The sequence below is a fragment of the Triturus cristatus genome, chromosome 2_1, assembly GCF_964204655.1.
Source record: "Triturus cristatus chromosome 2_1, aTriCri1.1, whole genome shotgun sequence".
Classification (NCBI taxonomy): Eukaryota; Metazoa; Chordata; class Amphibia; order Caudata; family Salamandridae; genus Triturus; species Triturus cristatus.
Window position 1 is genome coordinate 932104919 of NC_140581.1, and position 26995 is coordinate 932131913.

A 26995-nucleotide genomic window follows, 5' to 3' on the forward strand; every position below is an offset into this window, starting at 1 on the left:
AGACGTTTGGCTTTCCGGAAGAGGACCATGCCCAGGGCTACGTGCTTTTTATTCACACCCCTATGCTGGCCTGGCGTAAGGTGGGCCATCCCACTCCTTTCACGCTTACGGGGGGACGTTACAGGCAACATTTCCGTGAACTCCCCCACTGGCTGGGGTGACATGGTTGCGTCCACTGGTACACTCCATACATCAGCGGTGTATGTTGCCATGGATATGGGTGTGTTCTACATGCTGCAGTCTGTCCAGCACATCTCCGCCACTCTTGGCATTGTGTACTTTCCCATTCATGGGTCACTTGCTTCCTCCACACATGCCTGGTTGCCACCTCTCCCCACATTCGGCTATTGTGTGGCTGGGGTGCCATGCCGTTGATGGCTCATGTTCACGGCTTTTCCAGGTTACCGTTGTGAGTTGTTCTGTCGTGTCTGATGGGTGGGCATGTTGTTTTGCATGTTGGTTGTGATTTTGTGTCATGTGCATTGCCAGTGTTGTGAGTTGCATGGTTGTGGAGTTCAGGTGGGTGGGGTGTTCAGTTTGTACTTGCCAAGGGAGTGTGCATTTCCCTTGGTGCCATCATGGTAACGCTGGGTGCTGATGGACTGTCGGAGGATGAAGGTATCATGCACACTGGCGGGGAATTTGTAGGCGACATCGGTGGAGGTTCCACGGTGTTCGGTTGTTGCCTACACATTGATGTGAGACATGTGTTGCGGTGATTGTGTGCTGTGTCACCAGGGGGCACAGGTAGGACATGTGTGCTGTGGATTGCCCACAACACATGCGTGCATCCAGCTATAGCGTATGGTCTTTGCTAGGTCTCCAGCGGTTCCTGCGCATTATGTTGGACATATGGGGACTGGGGTACCAGACTGATGGTGATGTCCAGGACAGGTGTGAGGGACTGGGATGTGGCTGGCTGTGTGACTCTTCTGACTGTGGTGGGTGTTAGTTGGGGGGTACCAGGGGCCAACAGGTGCAGCACAGCCAGCAGCTTTGTGTGGGGTAGGATGTTGGTTGTCCGCTGTGTTGGTGCCGTCGGCCTGTTGGGCGTTGTTGGTCATGATGCGTGTGTTGGGTCTGTGAGGCTGGTGTGTTTCCTGGGGGTCCGCTGTCTTTGTCAGCGCTGCCTGGGTGGTGTTTCGGGGTGGGTGTTCCGGGTGCTGTATGGGGTCCTTGGAAGGTGGCGGTGGGTGTTGTGGCCCTCTTGGGTGTCCGAGCAGCATGACCAGTGGCTCCATGGTATCGGCTGCCCTTCCGATGTGGCTGTGGGCTGGGCTCCCTTTTGTGGTGCAGGCTGGGGTCCGACTTAGCACCAGGTCAGAGCAGGTGTTATTTTCCTGCTGCTAACGCGCCTTATCACCTGTTTTGTGTTCTTATTGCAGTTCTGGCTGTTCATTGTGAATGTTGTGGAGTGGTGTACTCGCGACTTTTGGCACGGGTACGCCTACTCAGCATCTCATTAGCGATAGTTTCGGGGGTCATCCGTGGCGATGTTTTTTGTGGCTACTATCACGGGTAAACTGGTGCTGTGTGCTGTTAACACCAGCTTGTGATTGGGGCGATAAGTTTATCGCAACTTTGGCTGTGATAAAGTGCCATTAAGTTGGCGATAGTTCCTTGTGAATATGTCCCAAAGAGTCAAAGAGTAATGCAGAATTACTGAAATTACTCCAATTATTCTGGGTTAATTGAAATTCTGCACAGGTTATGTTATGTTATATGACTTTTGTATAGCGCAAATCACCACAGGTCTCTAAGCGCTTCTAGAGAAAAGTGAGCCAATCACTGGTGCAGAAGTAGAATAGCAGCGGCGGAGGCAGATGATTACATGGTGGTTGGCGCCTCTTTAAATAGGAAAGTTTTTAAATGCTTACTAAAAATGAGGAGATCCGGTTCCCTGCATAGGTGTTCCGGCAGATCATTCCAGATCTGCGGGAGAAGAACAGAGAACAGGTCTAGATATAATCTGTTCGCCGAATAAAGAGCCAATACACAGGTCATGTTATTAATAGATGTAGGTATAACTAATGAAAGTGAACAATTAAGTTAAAGCCCTTGCACTCAATGCACATTAGTGAGGGCTGCAGTCTCGTGGCCTTCTGCAAGTAGCAAATCAATAGGTTTGTCAGACATTGGGGTCCAATGGGGTAAAACACCTACCAAAGTGTTGCTTAGGTAAGACATTTCATTGCATGTGCTGCTGTCCTCTAAAACCTCACGATTGATTTCCTGTGGACAATGATTTCTTCTGCTCTCCAAGCGCAGTCTGCTCTGACCTGGCCATCTTCTGTTGCAGATCAGCCCTCCCGACGTCCTCTGTCTGCCGGTGCTGAATACTGCCAGGGCAGAATTCCGCTTTTACAGTGAGATACGATTCATTCTGGAAGAGCTGAGTATCCCGGAGTCATGCCTCATCTTCCGAGATGAAATCAACTTACTTCAGATGGATGAGGAAGGAAAATTATCATTGACCCTCGTTCATCGCTGTGCGTTGGCAAGGTACAGAAAATCCTAATCCCACTGCTTGATATCGATATTTCAGTTCGATGTGTTGTTCTGGTTATGAGGTGATTGGCCATTTTGTTTCCGCTGCTGGTGTAGTATTCCATGAAGTAACAGATGGACAGAGTGCTCAAAGTGAGAAGGGATTGACCAGATTACTGGCAAAGATTGCCTGTATTCCACAATTCAATATAAATGATCTAGAAGTCATTGAGATAAAGCTAAATACACAAGGAATGCTATAACCCCATCTCCTCCACTTTACAAATGAAAAGGATGACCTCACAAATCAATAAACTATATAAGATATTTGTTGAGAAAGAGGCACTCTCTACAAGCAGTATAAAACACAGTCACTGCAATCCTGAACCCAGCACTTAGATGTCATGGACGCAACCACGTCAGAATCACATAGTTCACATCGCCAAGGCTTAGCCCCTGTCGCTCACTCTGCAAGCTAGACTTCGAGAATTAAAACTGGAGTAAGTTTCCACCATCATCACTGCCCCCTGCAGTGGTACCAACCTGTTACTGCAGATGTCAGATTGTTTTCTGCTGGCTGCATGTTGACCTTGACGTTTTCCATATATGCCTTAACTCATGCTCAAACACAGTCTCTTTTTTTTGCAGTTCATGCTCATGTACCCAAACCTGAACACAATATGTTCTTTCAGAATATTAATTACCATAATTTGAAATGTTCTGTTACTTGCCTTCATTTTCCATGCTAACGTTTTATCCAGCAAGTACCCTGAATGCAGAATTTGGTTAATTCCTCCAACTGCTTTAGAGGCCTCAAAAGTTGAATCATGATATGAAACTTTTCATAGGTGTCCGATCAGGCGTCAGATTCATCCCGTTATTGGACACTGTTAGGGAATTTGCCCTGCTGCCAATTTCACTAGAGCCTGTAGGCATACATTACTGAAAATATTGCCTAATAATGAGGAAATGACTGAGAAGAATCAGTAGGTTTCAGAATGAGGTCACCTCCATGTTTTTCTGGGGATGTCACCATGAAATGAAGAGTGTGATGTGCAATTGTGAAGTATCCCACCCACCATCACATTTTCCATGAGCAACTTCTCTCCATGTATTGCTGAGTTAACATGTTCAAAATTCACCATGTTGCCTCTTACCTCTTGCCTCTTACAAGACATTGTTCATCCAACCTTTGCACAGGAAAGAGTTACATTTCACAAAACAGAGAATTATATTTACATTGAGATCTTCCTCAAGCTGAGTTTTTGATTGGTTTAGCTATAAACTATCAGTAAAACTTCACTGGTGCTTTTCAAAATGTGTAAAACTGCTAAACTGGTACATATTCTTAAACCTCAAAAAGCTTAAACTATAGCAGATGTATTCACATTAGGTTTAAGACACTACGACCATACCGTCAGAGTTAGGGTAAGCGCAATCGACACCCACAATTCACGCCCTAAGGACCCACAATTCACGCCGTAAGGCGTCTACCCCTTGGTATTCGAGGGCTTGCAGGGAGAAGAGACGAATGCTATCCATAGCTCTTCAAAGTAATAACATGTCTCTTGTTAGAGTTGCCAGAAAAGAGTATGCAAGGTCAATCGAGACAGCCAAGCGTTCTTGGGAGGAAGCGCATTGGCAGGAGCTTAAATCTGCCTCCCTCTTGAAGGATGCTACGCTGTTTTGGGGTCTCATTGACAAAGGCAGCCGTATGGGTTACAATCCAATCCCCAATCACATTACGGCCCAACAGTGGCATGCACACTTCTCCAGATTGTATAGTGAGGCTATCGGCCAGTCCCAATCTAATGGCGATAAGTCCACTCCACTCTCCGAGGACCCCTCTATAGATGAACCTTTTGTATTCGACAATGCAACTGACCTCTTCAAGTTCAACGAGGTCCTTCCAGCCATTTCGGGGCTATTACCTGGGAAGGCGGCAGGCCCCGACGGCATACCCGGTGATCTCCTCCTCCACGATCCTAAACCATGGGCTAACGCTATTCTGCTCATTTTGAATCTAATTGCTAGAGGTCATCCTGTCCCGGATTCCTGGAAAGGTGCCGAAGTGGTACCCATATTTAAGAAGGGGGGTAGGGAGGATCCAGCCAATTACAGGCCGATAAGTTTAATCGACATAATACAGAAGGTGGTTGGTAGGGTCCTCCTGATGAGGGTCAGGTCATGGATGGATGATGTTAATGTTCTATCACATTTCCAGGCAGGCTTCAGACTTGGGGTTGGCACGATGGACCAGGTCTTCCGATTCTTTACCATCTACTGGAAAGTGGTCGTTATAGGGAAAGGCAGTTTATACTTGGCCTTCATCGACCTTAAATCCGCATTCGACCTGGTCCCTCGTTCCAAACTCTGGTCGGTGCTGTCCGACCTGGGATTTCCACCTTTGATCCTAAATATAGTCAAGCGCCTTCATGAGGGGAACTTTGCAAAAATCAGGTGGGGCAACCAGGGTCAGTTGACTGATAGGGTGTCTGTTGATAGGGGAGTCCGCCAGGAATGCGTGCTGGCTCCAACTCTGTTCTCTCTCTTCATAAATGGGGTGGTCGACTATCTGAGAGAGGACCCAACAGATGCCCCCGTGCTGGCAGGGGAAAAAACTCCAACCCTTCTTTTTGCTGACGATACCCTCTTGATGTCTGAAAGCTCTAGCGGCCTTCAAAAGCTGCTTGTCAGGTTTAGTCAGTTCTGTGATGCAAGGGGCCTTGTAATCAACACCTCTAAAACAAAGCTTATGACCTTGGCTCCATCTAAACGCTTCAGGAATGGCTTCTCCCTAAATGGAATGCCATTAGATATCGTTGATTCCTTCGATTATCTAGGCATCAGGGTCACCAAGTCGATGCAATGGTATGAACATCTAGCCAAAATGATTCTTAACCATAAGAGGGTGGCGGGTGCTATATTAAGAAAACAGCGGCTCTCTTTAAGTAGACCAGTAGCGGCAGCCCTTGAGGTATATGACGGGAAGGCTCTACCATCAGCTCTTTATGGGGCAGAGTTATGGGGGTTTGAGAATACCAGCGACCTGGAGAAATCTGAGAACCATTTTCTAAGAGGTCTGGTTTCCCTCCCCCCCCTCTACCCGCTTGTTACCGCTCCGTTTGGATTTGGGGCAACGCTCTATTAGGGACATAGCAAGACTGCGCCCATTGCTCTTTTGGGTTCGCCTGAGACGCACCCCTGAACTGGCCAGTTATGCGGATGCCCTGACTGAGATAATTAACCTAAACACCGGTAACAAGATTAAATGGATCTGCAAACTAAAACGGTTGGTTAATGACATCGGGTTTGGGGAGGCCTGGCTTAACCAATCCCCTCCGGAAAAGCAAATCATTAAAAAAGCCTATTGGGACTGGGTGAAGGGAGAGGAAGTAAGAAATCCTAATCGAGGTAGACTTACAAACCAGTTTCTGGAGCACAAGTTGGTGGCCAAACTCGAGCAATATCTGGACTTTATCCAATGTCCAAGAGACAGAACGCTTTACATGAAGCTTAGGTTTGGGTCTCTCCCGCTAAATGCATTGGTGGCAAGCTGGAATTGCCAGACTTCTACCTTGGCTAAATGTCCCGGGTGTTCCGCCCCAAGTGAATCTGTTCCCCACTTCCTCTTTGCTTGCCCGGCCTATAGGGAGGCTAGGAGGAAGTGGCTTAGCTCCATCTGTAGGAACATGGGTTTTGTGAATTATAGGGTGGCGCTCCGCTCTTTTTTAACTGATTCTTCCTCCTTGGTGATGGTCTGTGGGGTAGCCAAATTTTTGGGGTGTGCTTGGCTGATACGAACTAAACTGCTAAAACGTCCAGAGTCTGGCTGCTGAGACTTAGGTGTATCTGCTTTAGTATAATACCATATGCTTCTTTGGACTTTTACTGTATATATTTGGCTTTTTAATTGCTCTTTTTAAATATTTCATGTTGTTTCTTGAAGGATTCTTATGGATGATGTCTTGTACATACTTTTATGATATTTTATATCGAATAAAGTTATTCAACAACAGCGTAATCGACATTGGCTCCATGTATAGTAATGTTTCCTTTTAAATAGCTATAATTAAGGAAGCTTGAGTACCATCCCAAACCCATCAAGTAGTACATTTTGTTTTCTGTAAGAAAGTAGACAGGCTAATTATGAGAAACCAGGGCGTTTTGCAGTGTAACCCCATGTTTTGCCCCCATTTTGACTACTAGATGCTGGTTTTCGGACTCTGATTGTGCCCTGGACCCTTATAACCAGATCCAGGCCCGGTGCTCTGATTAAAAAGTACATGGTAATTAGGTATAGTTACAATTGGTACTGACAACCTACCTGTAAGTCCCTAGTATAGGGTAGGGCATGTAGATTTGGAGACCCAGTAGATTAAATGCACTTAAGTGTGCACTGCTGTGTTGCTTGCTGTCATTTTAGGGCAGTCCTGCTTTGCAGGCTGCTTTTAAAATAAAACTTTATGAAAATTCGACTTTTGAATTAAAGGCACTTCCAAAGTCTTACACTACCTTAATTTGTACAAATAAGTCACCCCTAAGGTCTAACCGAGGTACACCTGGGGTAGGGTACAATGTACAAATAAGCAGGGACATTTTAAAACATGTTTTATATGCCCTGATGAGGAAAATGAAATTGGCAGTTTTCCCTAATTGTAACACATTGGCTCCATAAGCTAAATGGGAATACTTAAATAAAGTATAACTATTGACAGGCGTGAGCTAAAAATGTACTTCAAAGTATTAAAACGATAGTTCGAAAAAATTCAACAACTTGCCCAGGTTGGATTACGTTAACTATTACAGAAAGGAAGTTATAGAACTTGCTTTTCTGTTGTACCAAAATCCAGCCCTCCATCAGTCTCTCCTGACTGGCCAGCCTATTGACAGACTGAGTCAAAATGCTCTGATGAGATGTGAAGTGGCTTGCATAGAGTCAAAGGACATCTGGTGGGAGGAGATCTACAGCTGCAAAGCAAAGGGCAGGATGGGGTGGAGTAGCCAAACTGGTCTTCAAAGAGGGAATGACAGTTAGGACAGGGCACGGGCTCACTCCCACTTCCTACACCCCCAGCCAGATAGGAGCCCAAGTAATTGAATTAGCAGAGGGACTGGAAGGGGCGTGTTAGGGAAAGTTAGCCACATCAGTTTGTTGGCTTAGCCAGACCTTAACCTCTAGGAGAGAGTTTCTCCATTTTGGATTTTTAAGTACAGTGCCTTCTGGGACAAGAATATGCCACACTTTGGAGGAAGCTGTCATACTTCTGGGTGGCACCTTGTATGCCACTACTTGTCACCCAAGAACACTGAATTATTATGGGAGAGCTGCCCAATAACTTAGATCCCTCCCTTGAAACTACAAGAAGAAGGACTGTCCTGCTTGACCCTTGGACTTCACAAGAGAAGACTGCATTCATAAGGACTGCACTTGCTGCACACTTTGGTCTAAAGCCCAAAAATGAAGTTGCCTTGCTCTAAAGGTTGAAGGACTGGACTCCCGGAAAGCAGCAGGTTAAAAGAGCTCCACCTGCATCATCTCCACCAAGAACCTAGCTAGACAGTGTTCAGTAGACTTTTAGGGATTTGGCTAGAGACATTGTGGGTTTTGTAGTCCCAACTTCCCAAGGAGCAACTCGGAGATTCTGGAGCCTGAGATTGGTGTTGTGGACCCTCAGAGGCTCAAAAGAAAAGTCTGGAGAAAAAGTACTGTCCTGCTGGACCGTTGGACTGCACAATAGAGGACTGGGCTAATAAGGACTGTACTTGCTGCCCTCCCAAAGGCTTCACAACAAAAGGACTTTGCCTGTCTTAAAGGATGAGGGGTGGACTCTCTGATCAGCAACAGGTAGATAAGTGCTGGAAGGGCTACCTGCAACATCCACCACAAGGACAACTCCAGCTGACAAGTTTCACCTGCATTTTGATTGGATTGACCAGGTGCATTGTGGGAGTTGTAGTCCCAGACCCCAAGAGGCAAACTCAAAGTCAAAAATTTGCTTTATTCGGTTAAAATTTAAAACCATCAAAGCACAATCCAATAATTCATGGTACGGGTAGATACAAAAAATTCACAAAAAGTATAATGCAATACATTGGCACTTAAACACGATAAAAGTATGTCAATTTAAATAATTCTAATCAATTACACATCCATAAAACCATTTCTGTTTCAACATTTCCATGTCACTAAAAAATACATAATACCTGGGGAAATACTAATGATGTTAAACCCTATTTCTGCGCCTAATAGCCCCAGTAATGAAACTTGCCACCCCAAAGCATACCAACGGCATCTCGAGCATTTGCAGATAGACCAGTGCAGGCCTCACTTGCACAAAATTATGCATCGTAAGAATGGGCACAATATATTTTTTCCGAAGTAAAGAGTAAAATTTACAACAGAAAACCATGTGCAACATATCTTGTTCGGAAGCATTATCACAGGGGCATGGGCCCAGGGTATCCTCTTTAAAGAAGCCCTTAGGGTAAGCCAGAAGCCAGGGCAACATGCCGTGTTTAAACCTTATCAACAAAAACAGATGAAATGGTTTGTTTATAAAGGTCAGGTAAGACTGAATCCCCCTACCTGTGCTTAACATGACAAACCTCCTAACTGGCGGTTTGTCCAGTTCTTCTTCTTCCCTCAGTGACATGGCTTTACTCAAGAATTGGCTCTTAAAGGCCTTTATTTTTGTTTTACTCAATGCACAAGGGCAATCGAACAGTTCGGAGCAGCCGAATGACTTTAGGTTACTTTTAATATAGCGAAACCATGGGATAGACATAGCTTCATCAAGGGACAAACAGTCCTGAACAATAAGCTGGCTCAGATTCGGGGGTTGCTGTGCCCACAATCTAAGCCAGCCCAGTAGAGGTGCCACAGAGATTTCATCAGTAAGATAACCTGCCCGAAGAGGCAAACTAGAGCTTTTAAACCCTAAGCTGGTACTGTTGACCACTTTCCTGCATCAGGAAACACTTCTGGAAGTAAGTGTAAAAATGTTACATCACAGGTGGTCTGGACATTTCACTTTGTTCTGGTCCAGCCTGACCTTTTTTAACCCTCTGAGCGCTATTTGCTTCTAAGCACTAGTTTTACTTTTAATCTTTAAAAATTCATATCTCTTGTTCCCAACAATGGAGTTTGTTAGTGTTGGTGTCATGTTACTCATAAACATATAACCTATTTTTATAAATTTGTGTTGGATTTTTATTGTGTTTTTTGTCTGCACTTCTGTAATGTACTGGTGTTTTAAAATGCTTTGCACAGCTGTCTCCTAAGTTAAGCCTGCTACCAACGGTTGAGCAAAGGAATATTTGTTGAGACCTTGACTGCACCTTATATTGTGATTGCAGACCTCGGTCGGAGTACGGCGGAGAGAAGCACTTTTGCACAGTCCCTGGCACCCAGGATTGCACGCAGCACTTTCAACCCGGCCCCTTGCTGAGCCCTTATCACCGGAGACGAGGTCCCGCAGCGCGGGAGACCTCGGTCGGAGTACGGCGGAGAGAAGCACTTTTGCACAGTCCCTGGCACCCAGGATTGCACGCAGCACTTTCAACCCGGCCCCTTGCTGAGCCCTTATCACCGGAGACAAGGTCCCGCAGCGCGGGAGACCTCGGTCGGAGTACGGCGGAGAGAAGCACTTTTGCACAGTCCCTGGCACCCAGGATTGCACGCAGCACTTTCAACCCGGCCCCTTGCTGAGCCCTTATCACCGGAGACGAGGTCCCGCAGCGTGGGAGACCTCGGTCGGAGTACGGCGGAGAGAAGCACTTTTGCACAGTCCCTGGCACCCAGGATTGCACGCAGCACTTTCAACCCGGCCCCTTGCTGAGCCCTTATCACCGGAGACGAGGTCCCGCAGCGCGGGAGACCTCGGTCGGAGTACGGCGGAGAGAAGCACTTTCGCACAGTCCCTGGCACCCAGGATTGCACGCAGCACTTTCACCCCGGCCCCTTGCTGAGCCCTTATCACCGGAGACGAGGTCCCGCAGCGCAGGACACTAGCGGGCTCGGCCCGGGCGAAGACCGGGCCAAGACGGGCCCGTCTTAGCCCGTCATAGCCAGGAGTAGGCTGGGCTGGGCCATAGACTTTGGTTTTATATTTTATTACTACAACCACTGCACCAGATAAGTACTTGCTGCTCGCCAGACAATATATGCCCATAATCCGTTTTTGGTAGTGTGTCTCCCTGATTTGTTTTCGAGTTGTATGTCCAGTAGACTGTTGATAGACACACTCTTATACTCTAAGTCACTTGGCCTGGCATTGTTATCTATTTTCTGTGACCCTTTGATAGTTTTCCTTTCTTTTATTTGTTATATCTATTGTCTCTCTTTAGCCTATTTCTTAATCACCCCGTCATAATGGTGAAAAGAAAGGGTGTAAGCTCACAGCCCAAGAAGCTGACAAAATCTGGAGAGGGTCCGTGTGTTTCCATTCTAAATTATTTAACGGGCGCTATGGGAGCCCTGGAGGAGCAGATTGTTTCTGTCGAAGAAGCAATCTCCTGTGACAGTACGGTTGCTACCACTTCCTCGGGGGACCTATTAACAACTCATAACAAACAAGCAGTAGATAAGCCCGGTGTTACTAGTAATGGATGTGCTTTAGACATTTCAGACCATATTTCCTTTTCTGATCAGGACCTTGAGTTTCAGCCACCCATTAAACGTTCAAAAAACCCAGTTTCTAATGTAGAGGTATTGACAGAATTAACATCAAGCGCTAAGGCTAACCCACAGAAATCTAGTAGCAAGGGAATTTATAAATCCCTTCCCAAATTGAAAAAAGCGTCCCGTGGGGTTATGTCAACCCCCACTCATGTCTTAACAAATACTAACTTAGTGGCCATGCAAACTAAGATTGAGGCAATGGATACATTTATCAGAGACTCTCTGACTAATATTACTACAAGGCTTGGCGTGATAGAAGAACCATTACTTAAACAGTCGAAATCCCAGATAATTATTGACGCGCCATCATCCATCTCTAGTATTCCTAAACCTGTGATAAACAACGACCAGGGTAAATCTTTACCAAAGCTGGGGAGTATACAATCGAATTTGAGACATTCTGACGACCATGCATCTTCTTCCCAAGGAAATGCCATAACCCTTTTAAAACCCAGGCCTATCCCAGCTGACTCTCATGTTGGCGATGGCAATAGGCATAATGACGCATCGGCTGTAAATCGTGCCTATGCTTTTTCTGTCCCTGTTCTGGACCTACCACCTGCTGCCACGCCTTATACAGTTATATTAACTAATGTACCTAAACTGAGAGATGATTTACCTGAACCATGGCAGGTGCTAAGAAATAAGTCCTTAGCTTGGCTGGGATCTAGGGTGGGTGAAACTGATAGGCTGTTCACGGAATTCAAAATGGTAAGAAGGGTTAGTTGGCTGGGTAAAGACCCTAAACTCTTTCCAGGCGACTGCGTGGTTCTGAATTTTAAGACTCCCCAATTCGTTCGTTGGATATTGCGTAACATGGACCATCACGCATTAGACTTAGGTAACATTGGTGTGGTTCCTTTAGGTTTCTTTTATAAACCTTGTGTTTCGCAATTGAAATCCCCAATTACTGATTATGGCTACAAATATTCCATCCCAACACATAATCGTTTCCAGTATTTACCTTCTTTAGAAGAGGTTGATTGACATGGTAGACTGGTGAAATCTGGTGATAAGATGGATGTAGTCCCAGGTGTTGGTCTACCTACTCTTTTTCATAATGGTGGTTTGACTTCACCTGTAGCCAACTTCATGCAAAATGGCGTGTATAATGCGACTAGGGTGAAGAGATCTTGCGAGGCTTATTTTAGGCCTTGTCTCCCTGTTGGTACTGATAGATTTAGTCCTGATCCCATGACCCGTAAAATTTCCCCAAAAGATAATAATACGATCCTGGGTCAGGGGTCCACTATTGACTCTCAAACCCCTTCACATTCATTGTCACACCCAACAATTTTGGGCATTGGAAGTCGGGGGAACAACAATACGTCTAGAATGGGTCATGAGGGCCTTCATATTGTGTATTGGAATGTTGCAGGATTAAAATCGAAGATTATTACTGACTTGTGGTTGGAGTTTATAAGGAATTACGACATTCTCTGCTTACAAGAAACCTGGCTAGTAGAGCCTGTTCATTTGGCAGGATACCGAACTTTCTTTACTTCAGCCGTTCCGTCTTCCAGTGGCAGAGCAAGGGGAGGACTCTGCACTTACATTTCTAATCTTGTGAACTATGATAAATGTAGTTTTTTGGATGACCCTTACTATCAAATCATTGGTTTAACTTGTCCTCAACACGTGAAGATGATTATTGTTAATTTTTATAACAACACTCCTCAGCATCTTCTTGCAAGTATCTTGAAATCTCTTTTGGATGGTATAGAGAGATCCCATGATTCAACGGACAAGGATGTAATCATTCTATGGGGGGGTGATTTTAACTGCTCTTTATGTAAATATACAGGCAAAGGGACTTGTGGTTTAATGTATGATTATGATGACGAAGATTGCCTCTCGCACTTTGTGCACACGGTTCAAGGGGATTTATTCAATGACATACTACTAACACATGACATAGGCTTCTGTAATATGTTAACCACCCCTATCACTGATTTCTCCCCAACTTTTAATGGTCGTGGTGTCCTGTCCACAATAGATTTTATTTTGACGTTTAACAGGCATTCTTCTAGATTAAACATTTTTAATACACATGATATGGCCTTAAGTGACCACTTTCCAATAAGTATAAATCTGCTGACACAATGTCAAATTGTAAGATCAAAGGGTTTGAATATTAACGATATTGATAATATTAACCTTAGTAGGCAGAATGGCTATGCTTTAAGTTGGGAACGTGTGAACCACGAAGAGCTTTTGAGTAAAATAGTGACTGATTGTCGTATTAATTTTATGCTCTGCCTAAATGAGGAGGCCGATAAAAGCGACATTGTGAAGAATTTCTCAATAATCACTGCAACTAATTAATCGGCTCTCTTTGTTGAAACCAAAAAAGGTAAATCTGTGAAGCATGGTTGGTTCGATCAGTCATGCACCCAAGCTTATGCAAAGTTGAAGTCTGTGCTCCATGCTAAACCTAAAAACATTCTTTATATCAGGAATGCCAGAAGGGAGTACAAAATAGCTCTGAATATTAGGAAACAAGAGCTAAAAAAGTTAATGTGGTTGGCACTACATGATGCAGCTTTGGTGAAAGACTCGGCGGCCTTCTGGAAGGCTGTTAATGCTCCTTTTTTACTTAATTCGGATAGAGCCAACATTGAGATTGCAATTCCTGAAAATGATTGGATTAGTCATTATACACATCTTTATGACTGTCCTGTCGTCGCTTTGGATTGCCCAGGCCCACATCCACATGTGCTCTTGCCTCGGGGACCTCAAACTGAGAAACATCTGGTCTTCGACGTACAGGAAGTAACTGAGGCCATAATGACAACTCAATGGAGCAAGGCACCAGGCCCAGATGGCGTACCTGCCGACCTTTTTAAATCTAACCTGGAATCATGGGGACCACTTTTAACTTCACTTTTTAATGCTTCTGTAGAAAATTGTCTCCCTCCAACGTGGCTGGTCTCAATTTTAGTTCCTATTTTTAAAAAAGGAGACAGAGATAATCCGGCTTGTTATCGTCCGATTTCTCTGTTAGACTCCTCAATGAAAATAGTTGGTAGAGTTATTTTAAACAAATTACAAGATTGGGCTGAGGACCGGGGAATTTTATGCGATATCCAATATGGCTTTCGCAAGGGAATGGGAACTGTGGATCAGAGTATTAATCTAAATCTTTTAATGGCTAAATATACCGTGGCTAAAAGGGCTAACTTTTATCTAACGTTTGTTGATTTATCATCAGCTTTCGATTGTGTTGTACACGCAAAGTTATGGGAAATCTTAGATGGGCTCGGGGTGGACATTGTTCTAGTTAACTTTCTCAGACAGCTTTATGCAGGGGCCAAGGCTAGGGTTCGATATGGGACGGCGGGTCAATGTACAACCGATTTTAACATAGGAAAAGGAGTGAGACAGGGGTGTGTCCTTGCTCCCTTCCTTTTTAATCTATATATTAACGGCTTAGAAAAATACCTCGTACAAAATTGTCATGACCTCCCCCAAATTGATCTAAGAACCATCCCGGCCTTATTATATGCTGACGATGCCGTCCTAATGGCCCGCACCCCACTTGCTTTGCAAAGAGTAATTTTCTCTTTTGAAAAATTTATGTCTAACCTGGGGCTCACTATTAATGTCTCCAAAACCTTTGCTATGACTGTTGGCACTAGCCTTGGTAAGGGTTTGAAGACTATGTTTGTGTATGATAAGCCGATAGAATACACCAAATAATTTACCTATTTGGGCATTTTATTTGATAATAAACTTAGTTGGCAACATGCAATAAAAACCAGGACGGCCCTGTTCACCAGAACCGTAACTGCCCTGCATAATTTTAGTAAGAAACTTGGCAGGAGGCCCCCGCCGGAGCTGTTGAAAATTTATAAGGCAAAATGTGTCTCCGTTGCCACTTATGGTGCAGGTCTTTGGGGGATCATTGACACTACTTCCCTGCTGACTGTAGAAAATAAATTTCTACTGTTTTTACTGGGTGTTCCTGCCTCTACATCAACATACATATGTCATGCCGAACTGGGAACAACCACTACTTCAATGGCATAGGATCTGGACATCAGAAAATTTGGCCCTGAATCGCACAATTATTACAGACGTTTTAAAATTGGATGGGGCGCTAAGGATAAGATGGTTATCTTATATCAAATCCTTTTTCTGTAACATGGATTGCCGTGAATTTTATGACGACCCTACCTCTTTGTCCCTAATTGCGAAAAAGGATCTGAAAAAATTGTGTTTGGACTTTTTAAATGTCTGTAGACTGACCTCAGAACAGAAAAAGATCTCTGTACAGGCACACCAGTTGATCTCTACATGTCCTTCAATTCAACCTTACATATCAATTGTCACTGGGGATTTTGATAGATTTTTGTTGGTCCGTTTTCGCTTGGGAATTGTTCACAGGTTATTAAGTTTTCCTATATGCAATGATTGGTCCAAATTTCTTTGTAACTGTCCATGCGATGATCTATCTACCCAATCCACATTACATGTTGTTTTTCTATGCAAATTGTATACCATTCCTAGGAAAAGATGGATTGTGCCGGTTCTGAAATCTTTTGGCATTAGGCAATGTCGCCCTGCACTTTTAGCCCTACAAATGCTAGATTCACCCTATGTCGTAGCCTCCGTTACAGCCTTTTTAAAATTTATTTTTAAATCAAGAAATCAATTGTTAATGTAGCTATGTTTATTGTTCTTATGCACTGTGTTCTTGCTTTTATGATTAATGATTTTAATCGAATAAAGCTTCATTGATTGATTGATTGATTGCAGCCTTATTTCTAGCGGTAGGTACCTACCTACACCTAATAAATCATCATATGAGTTCTGTTTTTTCCGTTCATACCTCCGACTGCTTGTCCCATTAGGTAAGAGTTCCCAAATGTTGTCTTTTTTAATGAAATGAACATAATATGTCTTGTTTACAGGGCAAATGTTCGCCACACGCGTGTGATAACGTGCTTATTTTTCGCAGAGATGACGCAGCTTTGGAAGCATGTGTGGTCAAAGTCATCAGCCTGGACGAAGGATGCGAGGCCGGCCCGGAGCGCGAGGACTCCGCCTCCTCCTTAGTGGCGCGAGAGATTCTGCATGAGGCGCCCGAGTTACTCACTGAGCAACTGGCTCATCTCCTCAGAGGTGAGAGATGGCTCTTTCTATTAAATACTGAACGGTTTAATGGGGTGTTGCGGCAACTGCTCATGCAGAAAGGCTGTAATCCATTCTTTGGTTAACAATCCCTTCCAAGACGGCGGGGAGCGCCATAAAAGAAGCAGGGAGTAAAGAGTTTGTTAAAGAGTAACATTATATTGAATATTAAAAATGCGCATTCAAAAATAGGCATGAGGGGACGTGGCCGTATCAGGAGAGAAAGATATTAAAGCAAGCTGTCTGAACATCAGCCGGGGAGACAGCATGGCTTCTCTAGTTGTTTTAAGTTTACGTCCCGGGGCTGTTTGGCGTTGGCAGTAATGATGACGCTCTTACCCGGCAGTGGACAATGAATATGGATCACGCGCCCTTGCGCGCATGTTTAAACATCTCCAGATCAAAACAAGCTCCGGTAATTCTATTTTGATGGGAAAAATTTGTAACTTTCATTAGTATTTCATTTCAAGGAAATGCTGTAATCAAAGAGCCATTACTCTTGTCCTCGCTGTATTCCCCGGCCGCCCACCTCTCTTCTGAGCAGTGGGGCATGAAAAGCGCCATGAAAACTTCTGAAACTTTATACGAACGTGATGCATTCGATTGGGCGGCGGTATCAGGTGCTTCTTACAAAAGAGGACAGAGAAGGAATAGACCGGTTGTGCCAAATACAACTTCAGCGTTTACAGCAGTGGTAAATGTGTAGAACAATCAGTGGCAGGGCCCTCGTCAGAGGAACACTGCAGCTTACACCATCCATTGACCCCGCAGTGCTGCCAATTACAGTACCAACACAACTAGTGAGCATCACACTGCTACAAGAGCTACAATTAGCACCGAGTCCTAAAAAAAGAAGTGGTGGGACTAACTTAGTTAGGCAATATGCAAGTGACATCATGGTGCGCGACATCACGGCACACAACATCACGGCACACGACATCACGGCGCATGACATCACACATGGCATCACAGGAATTGACATCATAAAAAGTGACATCACAAGCCACAAATTTACAGGAAGTGACATCACAAGAAGTGACATCAGATCTAAAGCCCTCAATATATGTTTAGCAAGTCTATCATGGGTCCGTTTGAGCGCACTGCAAGGATAATAGCACAGTGAGCTATGGAAGGTGATATGTGACTTCTACACCTTACAATCCTCCGCTTTTATGTAACACATCTTGTTCATTAATTTACAAACTTATATAAAATATTGTACATATAATATGCACATGTTGATGTAAAGCGCTTTGACAATCTGCATTGGGATTAGGGCCGGACTGCCCGTAGAGGGCACAGGGCGTTTCCCTGGTGGGCCGCCAGGGTGGGGGCCGGTTTTGGACCCCTGGGGGTCAGTTTTTGTTACCGGGGGCCGGCAATATCAGCCCCCTGTTACAAAATTGGCTGAAACCGGCCCTTGCAAACAGCTCAGCCTCACCCCCTCAGCCCCCCAGGGGGGCCGCCCAAGCAGTTTGCCAGGGCCTGTTTCGGTTCCCAGTCCGGTCCTGATTGGGATGAGTAGAGCTATAAAAGAAAAAATAGTAGTACTTAAATTATTTCACCGCCTACTCAGGGAAAGTAAACTCTATATAAATGCAATTTGTTTTGTGTAAATACTGGGAAAGACCAACACATCTGATATTCTTACAGTGCATGCAAATCTCCTAAACAGGGACTGAACAAAGTGAAAAGCTGCCTCTCTTAAGTATGTGTGAAGTGCTAACAAGGTGTGAGCCTTGGTTTCCCCTCCGCTTCATTTGCATCAGGTGTGAGGCTTCTGACTGCTCCGAGCAAAGAGACTCGAACAAAAGGAGGTCTGATGACCCCTCAAATTCGGCCTTTGTTATGGGCCAACAAATCAAACACAAGGAGATGCTGGACGGAGTGCTGAAACTTTTCAAACACTCACCCCCAGTCACAGATCTGGGTTGAATCCATCATCGTTCTTTAGCTCACTTCGCCACCCCAGGTCAGACACAGCTATATGCAAGTCAGTCTTGACCCTGTGCCTCATGGGAACAGTCCAGCCCGAATTGCCAAGCCAAGTCTTCCCTGGGCCTGAAACAAGCATTCTAGGACCGGTTTCGGGGTAACACCCTTCATCAGCCAGGCTAGCTTGAATCCAGTGGCAGTGTGAGCAAGGGACCCACGTCCGGGCATATCCTGCCAACTAAGGGCAAAGAAAGCAAACACAAGGAGATGATGGACGGAGTCCTGAAACTTTTCAAACAACTCACCCTTGTGTTTGCTTTGTTTACCCTGGCGACAATTCATACCATTCAAGGCCCCCAAAGCTTTATGAATGGTTTGGGTGGCAAGCATTAGTGATTGTTAATGCAAAGTAATTTAATCAACAGCTGTTATTGTGCTCATACCCAAATTTGGCACACAGCACCACCATTAGGCAGACAGTTACAAGCACCGGTGCTAAGAATTAATTGCAGGTGCCGAGCACCGGAAACTGCTGGCTCAAACTAAGCACTGGAATACAGTTGCATGCCTGTTCACTCCCTGCACAAGTACAGGGTCATACCGTCGGGATTGTGGGGTTTATTGTTTAGAGTGTGACACCCCCCAAATAAATGCATTCTTATCTTGGTAGGTGGGTAATTTTTTTGTTTATTTAAGCCAAGAATGAAAGACAAAACGGTGACTTTTAATTTAAACAGGAGAGAGAGAGTGATAGAGACAGAGGCAGGGTCAGAGATAGAGATACCCATTTGGTGGAGAAATGTCAAAATGTGAAACCAGAAAACCTGGAATGATTCTGGCTTACCTACTTGTCCAAATTGTGTGATGAGGCTAGGAAAATATTTTATATTATAGAGCCGACTTTTCCTTTAGTCTCACATGTGAAACACTTTTAAATACTTAAGTTCTGGATGTGCCATGTAAAAGCACCTCTTATTCTTGATTTTATAGATTATAATGTTGCTCAATCTGTAACAAACAATCTAGGCCACATTAAGCGTTTACCTCACTAATGACTTGCATCTTTGTTCAATAATGTCAATGTATTTGATGGGGGCGTTCCATGAATATTTCTGAAAACAATCCCTTTCAATAAATGTCTGTCTATGTAGTGATGTAATCTGATTTACTAAGATAACATTCTTCAGCATGTTAGAAGAAATACACTTTTTAAGAAAATTTGGAGACATTGCAACACGGACGCTTAGAGCCAAACCAGACTTGGCTCCGGCTTAGCTCACCATTTTAATTTGCCTCCATACCCTCCTTTGTTTTTGACGCTGGCTTAATACATGGTTCCATCATTCACTTGGTAAAATATTTTTTAAAAGGCGAGGACTAGAAACATGGAGCCCTGCTCATATGCACTGATTTGTCAACTCTACCATCAAAGCTTTTTGTAGCAGAAATAAAGAAGAGTTTGTGAAGTCAAAATACATTTAAAATAAGTGATCCCAGGTCAGGTACTCCAGGCTGCTGTGTTGTACACGACCTTAGTCATGAGTTCCCAGCGAGAACTACCAGGCCCAGGGGGAACAAGCAGGGGTGTAGCTTCTCTGTGGGTTATTTAATGGGTTGGTAGTTGGGACCGGGGGTCCTGAGTCGGGTTTGCTATGTCTTTGTCAGTTTTTCTCCTCATTCTCATTTCACTAAGAGGCTTTAACTTAATAACTTGGTAATTTTTTGAATTGGGATCCTAAATATTTAGTGATTGTTTTTCCATAAAAGTAGCAAATTTACACCCATAGAAGTACTCCTTGAATAGGTGCACATTTACTACGTTTTAGAATGTATAAACACTGGCAGTGGTAGGCTTGGAAACCTGCACCACTCTTAAGTTTCCAGGGATACTACTGGCAATCAAACACCCAAAATGTGATTGGACGAATGCTTTCAAATAGTCTAACCAGTGGCAATCTCTTGGGGTAGTATTCCAATCCGTCGCTTGTTGCCCACTGTGCCACTCTAGAAAGAGGCCCATCTAATGCACCTCAACCCAACCTGTAAACAACCCATCCAGACCGGTGGTCATCTCACCCCACCAACCTGCAGTTCACTGCTTTTTTAGTTGGGAAATTTTAGATTTACACACTGAATGACATTGACTAAGCTACCACCTTGCACAAGGCATGGAAGTGGAAGAAACAAGGTGTGCTTTGTATTGTAAGTTTGGTAATGTCTACAAGCACCAAAGATTGTGGATATTTGTAAACTCTTCTTTGACCCTTTTCCACTATGCAGAAGGTTATTGTTTTACGCCAGCAGAGAGTAACTTCATGTCTGGGGGGGGGGGGGGGCTGGGACTGGATCACTCCCTCCCAAACTTGTGAGGGGTGTAGGTGTAGGAAGGTGGAATCTGACTATATGGTTGCCCCCGCCTTTTTCCTGGTGTTTTGCTGGTTTTTGACTTAGTTGGACTGGGATCCTGCTATTCAGTGCCCCAGTCTATCTGCTTTCTCTGTAAAATGGTTTCTATGTACATTAGGTACATTAGGTACATATCTAATTGGATTCTGGAGTGCCTTATAAGCCCCTAGTATATGGTATCCTATGTACCTAGGGCATAGGTACCTCAGAGGCCTACCAGGGGCTGCAGCATGTATTATGCCACCCCTGGGAAGCACTCCAAAATGACACCACAGGTCTGCTACTGCAGCCTGGGTAGGGGTGTGCTTGCACCCCTTACTGTGGTATAGGCTACCTATATCACTACCTTATACAGACACATATAAACCTATAAGCCACTCCTATGGCAGGCCTTGACAATCCTGAAGGCAGAGTGCTTGGTTTTATGTGAGAGGGTGCCCAAGCATGAGCTAAGCCCCTCTGCAGCATTTGGAAATACTTCCTTACGGCTGTTCTGTGATACAGCCATACCATATACTCTTAAGTGTATTATAACCTCACGGAAAATGCTAACTTTGGAATGGCTGCATCAAAACATGTCGTGTTTTGTGTCAAACGCTTTGGAATACTTCCCCCCCCCCCCCCCACCAGTCCTGGCGGCGGGGGGAAGCATTCCACCCTTCTAGAGGGAGAGACATGTTCACACTGGCTAAACCCGGTTAAAACTTTCCAAAGCCCTGGCATCACAAAATGGATGCCACTGCCACAGACACGGGTCTGGCCTCCTGCTGCTGAGGGAAACTCCGGCAGGAGAGGCCTGGACAATAGGTTTCCCGTCACAGGGAGGTGTAACCACCTCCCCAGACAGGCAGATGTGTATTGGGGCAGGGTGGGTGCATTCAGAGAATGCTTTTGAGACACTGACTGGGGCACACAAGGTGTCCGTGTGCACAGTCCAGTTCAAACCGGTTGCAGGGGCACTCAGCCCCTGCTCTGGCGCAAAACTGGACAAAGGGGAAGGGGTGTAACCACCCCCACCCCAGGCCCACCCATAGGTGGAGCCTTAGAGTTAATCCATCCCCTAAACTTAGTATAAGTATAGGAATCCAGTCCCTAGGACTTTAGATTACCCTGGACGAACCTCTGCAACATATATCCTGGACCTTTGACTTTCTATCACGACTAGAAGACGGAAGAAATCTCCCTTGGGGTCAAGGAGTGACTCCCCTGCTTGGCAGGCACCAAAGAAGCAACTGACCGGTCTGCAATTCTGATGCTCCCGCCGGACGCCGAAGTCTCTGCGTCCACAGAGGTGGATTTCCAGACTTCCCATGGCTACCCTGAGCCCACAGCAAAGCTGAGGCCTGTGGCTATCGTGGGTGACGTGGAACCGTGACCCCTGGACACCGTGAACTTTTGCAGCAACACTATCTTCCTGGACATCCTCGAAGTTGTGCTTTGGGCTCCGAGTAGCCCCAGCCTTGAGCACCTCCTGCACTGAAGATTGTTGGCCTCCACTCCACGAGTGACCCGTGGTCCAGCTTCAAGTGCGACCACTCGAGGCTCCTTCGCGATCACAAGCCCGTTGGCTAGCAGGTCCCCACGAAGGTAACTCCATTTCTAATTGGGCGTTCCTAGTTGCTTCAGACGTGCCCTGACTTACCTTTGCTGGGTGAGTCCCTCAGACCTTGCTGGTATGCACCGCAGTCCTTTCTCTGCATTCCTGTTACTTGCCGTTGCCAAGGCTTGTTGGGTCCTTTTTGGTCGCTGACACCGCAGCACTTGACAGACTTTGTGGGACAGCTCGAATCTGGCTCGTGGACTTCGTCGACACCTCCTGGACCTCGTGGCTGAAGAGTCAAGATACCCATCAACTCACCTGAAGCACCCAACGTCTGTGGGCATTGGTCCATCCTGCCCTAGGTCACTGGCAAGTGACCCAGACTCTGTCCCCTCTGCTTTCTGGTTCATTACATCCTAGATACAGGCTTGGATCTCTCCGGACACTTCTCCTCTTCACGGCAGCAGCAGTTCTTTGCAGGCTTCCATTGAAATCGACGACGCGACCTGACACCAAAAGACACCTATGCACCCGGCTTCCCTGGGTGAGGTAACTCAAGTACTCCGGTACTCTCGTGGGTGCTAGCCCTAGAACTACCTAAGTCCAAGAGGGTTTGGTCCTGACTCGATTAGAAGTGTCACTAATGTTTAAAATTCCAACCGCAACATTCCCCGTAGAAGATAATAGGAATCCGCGGTTGTGTTTTCACACTGCATACGGCTCCCGTGGGTCCCCTGTGTCACTACCTTAGGTGGTTCCTTGGGGTCCCAGCGATTTTAGAGGCAATAGGACTAGTGCCTATTCCAGTCGTGGTTCTTATACCACTTTTTTAGTATATGGTTTGGTACGCCCCTAGGGCTCAAACGTGTATTTGTGCTTTTACTGATGCTTGATCACTTGTAACTTTAGAACTTCGAACTCCAGTCGCATAAAGAGACTAGAGGGGTGTGTTTAACCTTAAATACATATATTTTGAATATATACCTGGTGTGGTTGTCTTTTCATTTGATCATTCAAGAGATTATAGACTGGTAAAACAAGCTGCTTTACATTCCTTCAGGACTTAGCCTGAAGGCTGCTCTCCATAGCTACCACTAGGATAGCTTTCACATAAGGTTGTCTTTAACCATTCACCACAAGGGGTTGTTTGGACTGATACAAGGTGCCCACTAGATCTAGTGGAAAGCATATATCAGGCCACCTTCTCACATTGGTGTGCAGAGTGTGGGATTCCAGCTTGCTATTGTTTTACCAGATAATCTCAATTGAATTGATGAACTGAAAACCACTAAAGGTACCTGATGTACATATAATATCAAGTTTAGCTACAGTAAGTTCTACTGAATTTAGAGTTGTGTGTTAAGGAATAGCACACCCTTTCTACTACTCAAGAGAGTTTAGTAGGAAACACTAGTGTAGGTAGTGCAATACACAACACCACATTAGTAATGTCTAACCAGCCAGGAACCACTGAGTCCCTACCTGGAACCAGTGAGCTCCTTCCCTATAAATATGAGGATCTCTCCTTTGCTCAGCTTAGGCCTTTATGTACCATTAGGAAGCTGAAGACAGGCAAAAGTTCATTCACCCAGCAGCTCATAAAGATACTGAAACTGGATGATATCACAAGTCCTAGTGGGCCTGTAGATGGAGACAGTGTGGGTGGGGCAGCACCTGAGGGTGGTTCCAGGGGTGGAATCTCCCCTGACCCTAACTCTAATGCTGACCAGACTGGTGACAATGACCAGACTCTGGTGAACACAGACCACCATTATGAGGATGAGGAGGATGACAATAATCCCACTTCCTTTATTCCTCCTGGTAGGCCTGACAACAGGGCTAGAAGGGATAGATCTCTGTCAAGGGGAGCCATCCAGTCTAACTCCTCTATTGGAACCTCTGTTTCTTCTCACAGAGGGAGGGAAACCTCCCAGGTGAGGAGAGAGAGACTGCTGAAGTATGAGCAAGACAAGTTCAACCTCAGAAAGCAGCAGATGGCCTTAGATAGGGAAGCCCTGGAGCTCTACAGAGCTTGTAAAAAGGAGGGTGGCAGCAATTTCCCTAGAGATAGGGAGAGGTCTTCTGACCATAGACACCTAAGTAAGATTGTCCCTCCCTACCAGAGTGGGGATGACATCCACAAATGGATAACTGCCTTGGAGAGGGCCTGTAAAGTACAGAAGGTCCCTCAAGGTCAGTGGGCAGCATTCTTATGGCTCTCATTTGCAGACAAAGGCAGAGACAAGATCCTCACTGTAAGAGACGAGGATGCTGATGATTACAAGGTCTTGAAAAGTGCTCTGATTGATGGGTTTGGTTACCCACTTAACCGTATAGGTTGAAGTTCAGAGACACCCAGAAAGCTCAGACTCAAGACTGGGAAGACTTTGTTGATTGTGCTACTAAGTCTCTGGAAGGTTGGATACATGGCAGTAAAGTGCATGACTTTTCAGGATTGTACAATTTGATTATGAGGGAGCAGATCCTTAGTCATTGTCAAAACCAGCTTTTGCACCAGTACCTGGTGGACTCGGATATTACCTCTCCTCAAGAATTGGGAAAGAAGGCAGACAAATGGGTCAGAACCAGGGTAAGGCCTAAGAATCAGAGGGGTGGCCAGAAGAAAGATTCTACCAAGCCCCAAGAGAAAGCTGGGGACTAATCTAAAGATAAGTCCACTACAGGGCCCCAAAAGTCATCTTCTGGGGGTGGGTCCCAAACTCCTTCCTCTCCTGAAATGAAACCCTATTGCCATGTCTGTAAAAAGCCTGGGCACTGGAAAACTGATCCCAGTTGCCCCAGGATTGGCAATAAAGAAAATGTTCCTCCAACAAATACTACCATTCCTCCTGGTACTACTGGTAGTAATCCCCCAGGTGGTAGTATTGCACCTAAAAAGTTAGGTGCTTTTGCAAGTGGAACAGAGGTAGGCCCCCATTTAGGAAGGGCCTCCTCACCTGACTCCTCTGACTCTGATGGTGGCATGGGATTTGCCACTTTTACCATAGGTCCCAATGCATTGGGCAGGTACAGATTGGAGCCACTGATTAATGGTCAGAAAGCTGTGGCCTTCAGGGACACAGGGGCTAGTGTCACCATGGTGACAGGGAAACTAGTCCCCCCTCAGCAGCTTTTACCTGAGTTTAAATACCAGGTGACCAACAGTGATGGTGTCAGAACATATCACCCCATGGCCATAGTCAAGCTCAGCTGGGGAGGGGTCACAGACCAAAAAAAGAGTGGCAGTGTCCCCAAACTTGCCTGAAGATTGCCTGATGGGCAATGATCTGGAAGTTTCAGCCTGGGCTGAAGTTGAACACCAAACTCATCTAAGAATGCTGGGCATCCCTGAAAGAGTTAGTGGGGCTGTGATGGCCACAGCCCAAACACAGAAAATATTTGGCGTGATGGAGCCTGAAATAATGGCCCACTCTCCTCCACAAGAGAGCACAACGGTTGAAGAAAAGTCTTCTTCCCCCCAGACAATAGGTAAGGTTCAATCTCCTCAGGGAGCTGATCCTACCCCTTGTGAAGGAACTGCCCCAGAGGTAGTCAGGCCTGGCCTGGCAACACCCCTGATGGCAGTGGAACCTTCCAAGGTGGTACCCAGTCTGGAGCAGGTAACCTGCCCCTCTCTACCCTGCCTCAGTCAGCCCAGGGCTGCAGAGGTCAGGAAGGTCAGTGGACCTCACAGGGTCCCCTGTCCAGAGGAACCCCCCCACCAGCAGATTAGGGGCTCCCAGGCTAGTAGCCCTAGCCAGGTGAAAATTCCTCAACCCACTGAGGGATCCCCATTACCACTGTGTAGGGACCTCCCCCAGCAGGACTCTGTTGGGCAAGGGCAAACATGGGACCAAAAGGCTCCAAACCTGCCCAGCCCCTCCAGTTCTCCAACCAAAGGGACCCAACCCCCAGCTGTAGGCAGCCAAAGGTTGACCCTTAGAGCAAAGTTCAACTCAGTCATGGAAAGAGAGGCATATATGGTGACAAGTGACCTGAGGAAGCTGGGGCCAACTTTATTAGGGCCTCACTTCTCTGCTCAGACACCTCACCAGCCTTTTACTTTGCCAAAACACACCATAGGTAGTAATTCCCCATGGTGGAGATCCTCTAATGCCATTAGGGTGAGGAATAGCTTAGTGGTCCATAAGACAGGGGGCAACCATGCTAGTGCAGGTGCTTCCTTATATGGCCACTTAGTCAATAAAGGCAAGACTGGCCAAGGTTAGTCATATCTCCTTTCATTTGGGGGGATGGGGGGTTATTTAGGAAGGTGGAATCTGACTATATGGTTGCCCCCACTTTTTTCCTAGTGTTTTGCTGGTTTATGACTTAGTTGGACTGGGATCCTGCTATTCAGGGCCCCAGTCCATCTACTTTCTCTGTAAAATGGTTTCTATTTACATTGGGTACATATCTAATTGGATTCTGGAGTGCCTTATAAGCCCCTAGTATATGGTATCCTATGTACCTAGGGCATAGGTACCTCAGAGGCCTACCAGAGGCTGCAGCATGTATTATGCCACCACTGGGAAGCACTCCAAAATGACACCACAGGTCTGCTACTACAGCCTGGGTAAGGGTGTGCTTGCACCCCTTACTGTGGTGTAGGCTACCTATATCACTACCTTATACAGACACATATAAACCTATAAGCCACTCCTATGGCAGGCCTTGACAATCCTGAAGGCAGAGTGCTTGGTTTTATGTGAGAGGGTGCCAAATCATGAGCTGAGCCCCTCTGCAGCATTCAGAAATACTTCCTTACGGCTGTTCTGTGATACAGCCATACCATATACTCTTAAGTGCAT

General features: G+C 45.7%; 1 protein-coding gene across 1 annotated transcript in view; it reads left to right on the forward strand.

Moving 5' to 3' along the window:
• The window catches only part of LOC146866111 (protein prune homolog 2-like), a 1273164-nt gene that overhangs the window by 237909 nt on the left and 1008260 nt on the right, over nt 1-26995 (forward strand). Inside the window, exons 3-4 of the mRNA XM_085633391.1 lie at nt 2300-2502; nt 16131-16294. Of these exons, the coding sequence (XP_085489517.1) occupies nt 2300-2502; nt 16131-16294 (367 nt within the window). The remainder of the gene's footprint in view (nt 1-2299; nt 2503-16130; nt 16295-26995) is intronic.